The sequence below is a fragment of the Mastomys coucha genome, unplaced genomic scaffold (genome assembly GCF_008632895.1).
Source record: "Mastomys coucha isolate ucsf_1 unplaced genomic scaffold, UCSF_Mcou_1 pScaffold22, whole genome shotgun sequence".
NCBI lineage: Eukaryota > Metazoa > Chordata > Mammalia > Rodentia > Muridae > Mastomys > Mastomys coucha.
In genome coordinates this window covers 80651761-80660230 of record NW_022196905.1, presented here as the reverse complement: position 1 = coordinate 80660230, position 8470 = coordinate 80651761, and the positions used below count along the sequence as shown (strand labels likewise).

Sequence of the window (8470 nt, the reverse complement as noted above, 5' to 3'; positions counted from 1 at the left end):
TCTAAAATGTGCTAGACATGTAACTCCAGGGTTGACCTTTTCAATGTTAGTTTTCCCAAAGCCTATCTTTAACACCCATACATGTCTGGCTTGTGAATAAATTAGAATGTAAATGCCCATCCACCATGGAAAGCCCACAGTTATTTCCTTCACTGCGCTCACTACAGCTTATCTTTAAGTCATTTTCAAACTGGTTGTTAGATGAGTCTCTGGGCAAAAGCTGCTGAGTCTGGGGGAAAGATGAAAGCTCAGAGAGTGAGCTGAAGGCATCAGCAAAGACATTATGGCAAACAGTGTTATAATGATCATTTCTCAGACTAGAAATCTTTGTTTCTAATGTCTGGCTTCTCTGGACTATGGCTACTGTTGCTTCTTCTGTCTTCTCAGTCTCTATGTTTATGGAAGAAAACAGCCATCTACACTTCTGGTTTGGTCTCCCTTTACCAGATGGAACCATGTCTGTCTGTTGATGTCATTTGACTGGCTGCCATGCCATAGGATGCAATCTTTGAGTGCAGAGCAGTTTTGGTTTTTTGAGGCAAGGCCTTGCTGTGGCCCGGAGTAGGTTTGTACCTGTAGAAACCCTCCCTTCTCTACCTTCTGAGCACTGAATTACAGATGTGAACTACGAGGAGAGCTTAGTGCTGAGCAATTTTTAGTCAAAGAGAAGCTCATATGAAGTTCACAGCTTTTGTGTTTTCAGACTCATTTTTGTGAAAAGAATATTCTAACTTCTACTGAAACTTAAGCACTTAATCTGGTTTAGTTTGAATATTTCGTCTCATGTATATCATACACTGGTAGGTGTTTAAACAATTATATTAACATTTCTTAACCTTAACCCAAGGGTGGACTTTAAGTCATAAGAACAATCAGTGAAATTGTCAACAGAATCTTGTGACTTCTTTCCTTGTAGTTTTTGAAGAAGGTCATTCACAACTTCCATTAGAATCTCAAGAAAATATATGCTTTAATTCTGTATGGAACAGGTGTCGGTTAGCATTGACTGGATTTCTGCCTCTCAAAGCAACAAGGACATGAAAGGAGACATCTTTCTTCTGAGCATTAGTTTTATCACCCAGAAAAGGCTAGTTGGAATTATATTTTTATTTTCCCAAGATTATTCATGTTTGCAATAGCTATGTCTACTTACTGTAGTTTACTTTTATTTAAACAATTATCCAGAAAAATCTTAAAGATGCCTCTTCTTTGCATCTGTAAATGGAAAAATGATGTCATCTAATATACATTAAACAATGCTATTCAAATGTTATACAAAAATTGTCTTTATGCTACACCAGGCACTTGTGTAATGAGATACTATAGTTACCAGTCTGATTCACCATTTCCATCCCAGAAGATCACAGTAAACACAATTTCTTGAAGATGTTAGAAATGAGCTCTGTGGTTCTAGTCTCTATAGAACAAATGTAACTAAAGCAACTGCTTTGAGTGCTCAGTGGGAAAAAATAAGAATTAGGAACAGAAAATAGACAGTAGAGTTTGTCTCTCAAAGACACAGAAGATGCTCTGATCACAATAAACTATAGGATTTAATGCTGATCAGGATTTTTGACAATGATACTAGATGTTTTGTGCTGATACTAGATGATCATAGGGTTCTAGCAAAAAATGTAGATGGCTATTTTGTTAAGTTGTTGCTCCTCATAAGAATTCTAGGGTCAACATCTCTTTCCCGAGTTCAGCATGATAAGTGTAGTTTTCACCCCTCTTCAAAGAAGTTTCTCTTTGAGATAGACTGTGACTATTATGGAAAATTACAAGTGATCAAAATGCAGAGTTGTGGAGCCTAGTCTCAACTGACACATCCACAGAACGACCTCTGTACCAAAGGCTTAGGGTTTATTGCAGAAGAAGGGCGGAAAGATTGTAAGATCCATGGTAATAGGGAATTTGCAATGAGACTATATCTTGTAGTAATGTCAGGAGTTACACCCATGAAATCTCACCAGGATGGCTACCTAAACATGATCAGAACGTTGATGACATCAATAGACATGCTAGAGTGGATGGGGGAAAGCTCATGAGGCCTCAAGCTTAGACAAAGAACTACAGGCAGCTAAGGAATGCTGAGAGGGGGAGAAATAGTCTTCCCAGGGAGACTGCATGGTCAGTCAGAAAATATATGCATGCAAGTAACATGTGGATCAAGGAACTTGTATTTATGTATTTAGGAATACATACACACACACACGTAAACACCCACACATATGTGTGTACACAAATAGACTAATAATGACAAAGAAATAGAGGCTATGCATTTGAAAGAGAGCAAGAGGGCATATGGGAACATGGAAGGGGTTGGAGGAAGGGAAAGGATGGAGGGAATGGTGGAATTATATTCTCAGAAATCTAAAAAGTGTTAACTAATTTTAGGATCCTTGAGCCTAACTGAATTTATTGTGGGATACATGGTTTCTTATTTTAGCTCCTAAGCTTAGAGCCCCTGTGGGGCATGACCTTGTTTTATGGCTACATGTGTATACCTTTTACATTTTCTTAAACTTTCAGTGAAAGTACTTGAGGGCATATTGGATGTCGTGAATGAAGAGAGATATCTAGACTTCAGGCTTCTGGGGGACTATGATACAGTGGTTTAGGATCTGAAAATTACTGGTAGTTTATTAACCATTGCTTCTAGAAATTAGATGAGCAGTGAGATTTTGTTCCACATCTAACAGCAGGTTCAATGGATCTATCATACAATTACTTCCTCAGCCTCATAGCATACAATATTAATTATACACTATGCTCATGAGCAGTATTCTTCCATGATTCCTACACCAGTCATGAATCCTGATGGCTTGAACTATCAGCTGGAAGGAAGCTTCTGGAACTGCATCCCTTCATCATTCCGAAAAAAGTGTGATGTCCTGTAGAGGATGCTAAAGAGATTGGAGTTGCTGACAGGGTGTACCATCACATTTAGTTAACCTGCTTGACAATTGTGCAGAAGCACAATGTGTCATGGGGTTTTAAGGTGGACTATTGTGAACTCATCAAGGGGTTTTAAGGTGAATTACTGTGAACTCATTCAACTAATGATGCTAGTTCCATATTATTTTCCAGGGTGGAATTTGATATATAGTTTTTGATCTGGTAAACATTTTCTTTCCATTCCATTCACTTGAAATGTTAGAATCAATTTGCTTTTAAAAAGCAAGAACATACTTGCTTTTCATTATTTAATCTAGGACTAGATAAACTGCCTTGCAGGCTGTTATAAGACAGTTCTGAGAGCCCTTGGTTACTTGTATCTTATAAGGCATTGTGACTACTCAGGATATTGAACCAGTGTCACAGCATTCAATAAATATGAAGTAGCAAGCTTCGGGTAGAACTTAACCCCTCATAACCCTGTAGAAGTTCATGGGACAATCACATTTCTAAAGATCTTGTGTTTTGAGGCATGTTGGGATAGCTGAGGTTATCAACAAGCTGTTGTTTCTTATGCTACCTATAGGGAAAAAGAGGTCCAGAAGCACTGTCTCTGTGTTAAAAACAGCAAAACCACATATTTTGTGTCTCAGAAGGCTAAACATTTGGAGTAGAATATGGCATACAAAGGGGTCTCTATAAGTTCTATTATCATATGCATATTAGGACACAGGAAACTTCAATATGGTAGATGTATTTAGAGCAATCTGGGGTTCATGGCAAGTGCTGGCAGTAAGATAGCAGCATGTAACCTTAAGTGCTTCCTTGTGAAAAATAATTCCTGGTACTGCCAGAGACAAAGTGCTTTTCTGTGGGTGGTGAAGTGATTGTGTCACTTGAGTCCTTCAACTATGTGGTGTATGTATCCATTGAACTGCAAAGCAGGACACAACAACAGTGAAAGTGAGAATATGGCAGCAGGTCTAGAGGACACAAATTGCAGAAGCAACAGACTCAGGTTTCCACATTCTTGCTTCTTCTTCTTCTCCTTCTTCTCCTTCTTCTTCTTCTTCTTCTTCTTCTTCTTCTTCTTCTTCTTCTTCTTCTTCTTCTTCTTCTTCTTCTTCTTCTTCTTCTTCTTCTTCTTAAACTTTGGGATCTTTCCATCCATTTATAGCATTACAAGGAGTGCCGTGTCATGTCAGAGTAGCCAGATGTTCAGGCTCGCTTTAGGCAGCACTGGTTTACACCTGCTGTCTCACGGAATCATCAGTGATCACTGTGAAATGTATCCAGCTCAGAGGAACCACTGTGTGGCTACTCCGTCTGTGAGCAGCTTGTGAGGAGGACAGTGTGTTCATGGATTTCTGTATGGTGTTTTGGTGTCAGCTGGAAGCAGTCAGGAGACTGCACTCATTTAAATGGTTCCTGGTTGTCTGTTTTGTAGGGCAAGGGGGACGATCTGAGAGTCAGGATTATAGTTATCCAGGAAATTACAGATTTGTCTCCTGGAAATTTGAAAAGAATAAAATCAAAGATTAGTGGTGGGGTGAGTCTAGAAGAAAGGTTGGTAGGTAGACCTGTCAGGGTGGAATAGAGTTCGAAGACACCCTTTTCTCACATAAATGCCTAGTAGGGAAAAAACACAATGAAGAAATTCAATAATTAATATGGGTGTCCTTCAAGTGACATTTGGCCTCTTTCCATGGGTATTTGGTTGCTTGTACCAAGGCAGTGCTGGAAATGACTATGTGGAAGTGATAAAGGACTCAACAACATATTTTTTTCTCACCAAAATTGATTTATATATTAGCACTATTAAGTACCCAGCATACTATTAGCAGAGGCCAACTTTGAACACGTGATCTGATGTCTACAGTACATGTGGTCTCCCAAGAGCTATGAATTACAAGGAAGGAGCAGAGGGCTATGTGTCCGGTGTGGATAGGAAAGCAAAACTCCATCAGATAATGGGAACAATTCTATCCTCTAGATGCTACTGCTGCAGTTGCTCTGACTTCTTTCTATCAAATGGGTCAGTTGGAAAAAGTGAAAAGGATGTGACTCAGCAATTTACCCATGTGTTTCGCTTGTTCCCAACATTAAGCCTGGGGAGTAGGGAGCAGCACCATCACAGGAATCAAGAGCAGATATAGAGATTATATTTCATATCTAGTGTTTCACAAATTTTAAGGGATGATGTCAAGAATAGAATCCAGATGTAATAACATGTCTTTTCATGCTTCTTTTTGAGCCATTGTCTGCAATGGTAAGACTCAGTGAGTGTCTGCTAGTCACCATGGAATCACTGTCCATCCCTTGTACCTTTACCAGTCACTGTGAAGGAAAACTTAACTTTTATCTTATGTGTCTTTCCAGCCCTGGTATATGAAGCTTGGGAGGACAGCGCCCTGCCTGAAGGGGAAGTGGCGGGGAACTGTTGCAGCATGCTTCCTAACATTCCTGAAGTATTCTAGGTTGGGAAACATCTCAGGCTCTTTTTTCTTTGATCACATTCTGATCAGGGGTTGGGGCAGAGTTTGATTTTATAGAGTCCAAAACCTGGGCTGGAAAACTTAGGAGAAGTGGAAAGAGAGGAGCAGGAGGCTCATTTTCAATGATGTCTAACACTGGGTTCATGATCTCTTATTTTAGGCAGACTGCTCTGATGTGTACACAGCTAGTCCCTGGTAGTAAGCATGTGTGTTTTCCTACATCCCACTTCCTGTGTTACTGCTCTACAGATGACCCTTGTGTTTCTTCCTCTTGGAGGACTCATTCTGCACACCTTTATGTTACAAAGCAAACGTGTCTGGTCCCTTGTTGCTCCTCTAATGTCACTTAGGTTGGACAAGAAGCCTTATTCTCTCTAATTTAAAAACTAACATTTATTTTGTGTGCATGTGGCAATGTGGCAGTCAGAGGATGCTTTTGGGAGTCAGTTCTCTTTTTCCACTATGTGAGTCCCTGGGGATCAAACTCATGTCAACAGGCCTGGTGATAAGAGTCTTTGCTTGCTGAGCCATCTGGCTGGCCCCAAAAGCACCTTCTCCATGGTACCAGGGCTTGGTCTTTTCATGGAACTTTGGAAATGTATAGTAGGCCTGGGTACACTTTTATTTTTTGCAGTATTGTGAGATAATGTATGCACAGTGACAGAGCTTGCTTTAGACCGTTTGTTTTGTTACTACTGTGATACCTATCAGTTGTGTCCATTCTAAGGACATTGGAAGGATGGGACCATAAACCTGATACCTGGAACGGTGCTTAGGACTTAAGTAAATCTTCGGAGAACTTTGGGTAAAATGAATAAGTTAACGAGTAGCAAACAAGGCATGAGTATGCTTTTCCTTACTATTTAAATACATATAAATAATAAGCATACAATTCCTGACATTTTCAGTGAGAAAAATTCTTTATTTAAAACAGGCCAATTGCCTTTTTCTTTTACTAGATTAAATAAAATAGTCTATAAATAAGAATTGTAAATCCAATATATGAAACCAGTAATAGCAGTCAGGGTTCTCCACCAATCACCATTTAATAAGGTTTAAATGAAATACTTTGGAATTCTGAAACTAAGTGCCTTTGCATAGAGAAAGAAGCAGTGTCACATTTCCTGGGTATAATAATGTTATGAAGTAAGAGAAATTTTATAATGCCTAAGACAGCTACATGCTAGACCACCAAGTGCTGACTCTCAGACTTGATCTGATATCATTGATAGTATTTCTAAGTCACGGAGACAGTTGATACATTTTATTTCAATAAGAATGGAAGCAAGAAGGGACCTACGCTATTTCTAGCCACTTGTATTTATTAATACATGCTTACTGCTCTTAACACCTTCCTGCAGAAGGGTAGCAAGTGTTTTAGCAACAAGGTACGCTATGGGGACAAAGCTGGAAAGCTTGTGCATACACAGAGTAGCTGCTATGTCAAGGTTGTCAGGGCTCTTGGAAACGCCATGCGTTGTGCACCTGGGGCTGGTGCATCTTGTTTCCAGGCATCAGTGGCTGCTGAGTGTCTGGGGACATGGTGATATCCATGGTTGCTTCTCCATCACCCAGGGGTGTGGTAACATCAGCACCATAGGTTTCATAAACTTCTGCTAATTCAGGGGTGATCAGTGGGTCTGCAGCTGCAGGGGTGACTCCAAGGAGCCTTTGCCCTGCAGGACCCCTTGCCATGCTGGGGATGTGGTCATTGGGGAAAGCAAGAAGTCCTGCATGGGCCCCAGGTGCCATTTGTGAAAGGAGAGCGGGGTTTTCCCGCTTGCCTGGGTTGGCCTCTTGCAGTGGGGAGCCTTCTGGACCCTCTCCTTTTTCAGGGCCTTTGGTTACAGACACTGGAGAATCTACTTCCACAGTAAAGTCTCCTCCCTTGGGTGAATTCTGATTCAATCCCCTAAGGGTTTGCCTGAAGCCTCCAAATCCTGGGAACAGAGTTCCATAGGCCATGGGACTTCCTCTTTCTCCCTGGAAAACAAACACCCATCAGTGACAGAATTACTGTGTGTTATTCATTCCATACAACTGTACATGAAATGTATTCACGGAGAAGCTATAAATACGAACACAACAGCAAATTTGGCTGACTGCTTTGTGGAAACACACTTCTTATAGAACCAGCTTTGAAATATAGGGGAGAGGATTCTCCATTTATCTGGGTAGGGGAAGGCCTCTTTCAGGAAAGGTGGGTCTCTACTACTACTCTGCCATAGTTTTAAGAAAACAGTAAGCAGTTGAAAGGGCTCTACCATCATGAAACAAAACACAAGCCTTGTTTTTTATGCCTTGGTTGAGGAGGAATGTTCTGGGGGGATCTTGCCCATGACATTTTTTCAGTATCCCTCAAATATAGCTCTATGTATGAGTTTTTTGTTTGTTTTGTTTTGTTTTGTTTTGTTTTTTGGTTTTTCGAAACAGGGTTTCTCTGTGTAGCCCTGGCTGTCCTAGTACTCACTCTGTAGACCAGGCTGGCCTTGAACTCAGAAATCCACCTGCCTCTGCCTCCCAAGTGCTGGGATTAAAGGTGTGTGCCACCACTGCCCTGTTTATGTATGAGTTTTAACTCTTTTCTTCCACCTATCTTTTTTGTCTTCTCCTCTTCCTCATTTTCCCTTCCCTCTTTTCTTCTCCCTAACCTTTTCCTTTCCTTTGCTTTCCTCTCCTTTCCTCTCCTCTCCCCTCCCATATCTTTCCCTCCCCTCCCCTCCCCTCCTCTCCCCTCCTCCCCTCTCTTTCCCTCCTCTCCTCTCCTCTCCTCTCCTCTCCTCTCCTCTCCTCTCCTCTCCTCTCCTCTCCTCTCCTCTCCTCTCCTCTCCTCTCCCGTCCTCTCCCCTCCTCTCCCCTCCTCTCCTCTCTTCTCCTCTCCTCTCCTCTCCCCTCCCCTCTCTTTCCCTCCTCTCCTCTCCTCTCCTTTCGTCTCCTCTCCTCTCCTCTCCCCTCCCCTCTCTTTCCCTCTTCTCCCCTCCCCTCCCCTCCTCTCCCCTCCTCCCCTCTCTTTCCCTCCTCTCCTCTCCCCTCCTCTCCCCTCCTCCCCTCTCTTTCCCTCCTCTCCTCTCCTCTCC

General features: G+C 41.6%; 1 protein-coding gene across 2 annotated transcripts in view; it reads right to left on the bottom strand.

Moving 5' to 3' along the window:
* Nucleotides 1–6643: 6643 nt before the first annotated feature.
* Nucleotides 6644–8470, bottom strand: part of Ambn (ameloblastin) — a 13421-nt gene continuing 11594 nt past the window's right edge. For both annotated transcript variants that reach the window (XM_031342049.1, XM_031342050.1), the window contains exon 11: nucleotides 6644–7376. In XM_031342049.1, coding sequence (XP_031197909.1) covers nucleotides 6846–7376 — 531 coding nt within the window. In that variant the 3' untranslated portion in view covers nucleotides 6644–6845. The remainder of the gene's footprint in view (nucleotides 7377–8470) is intronic.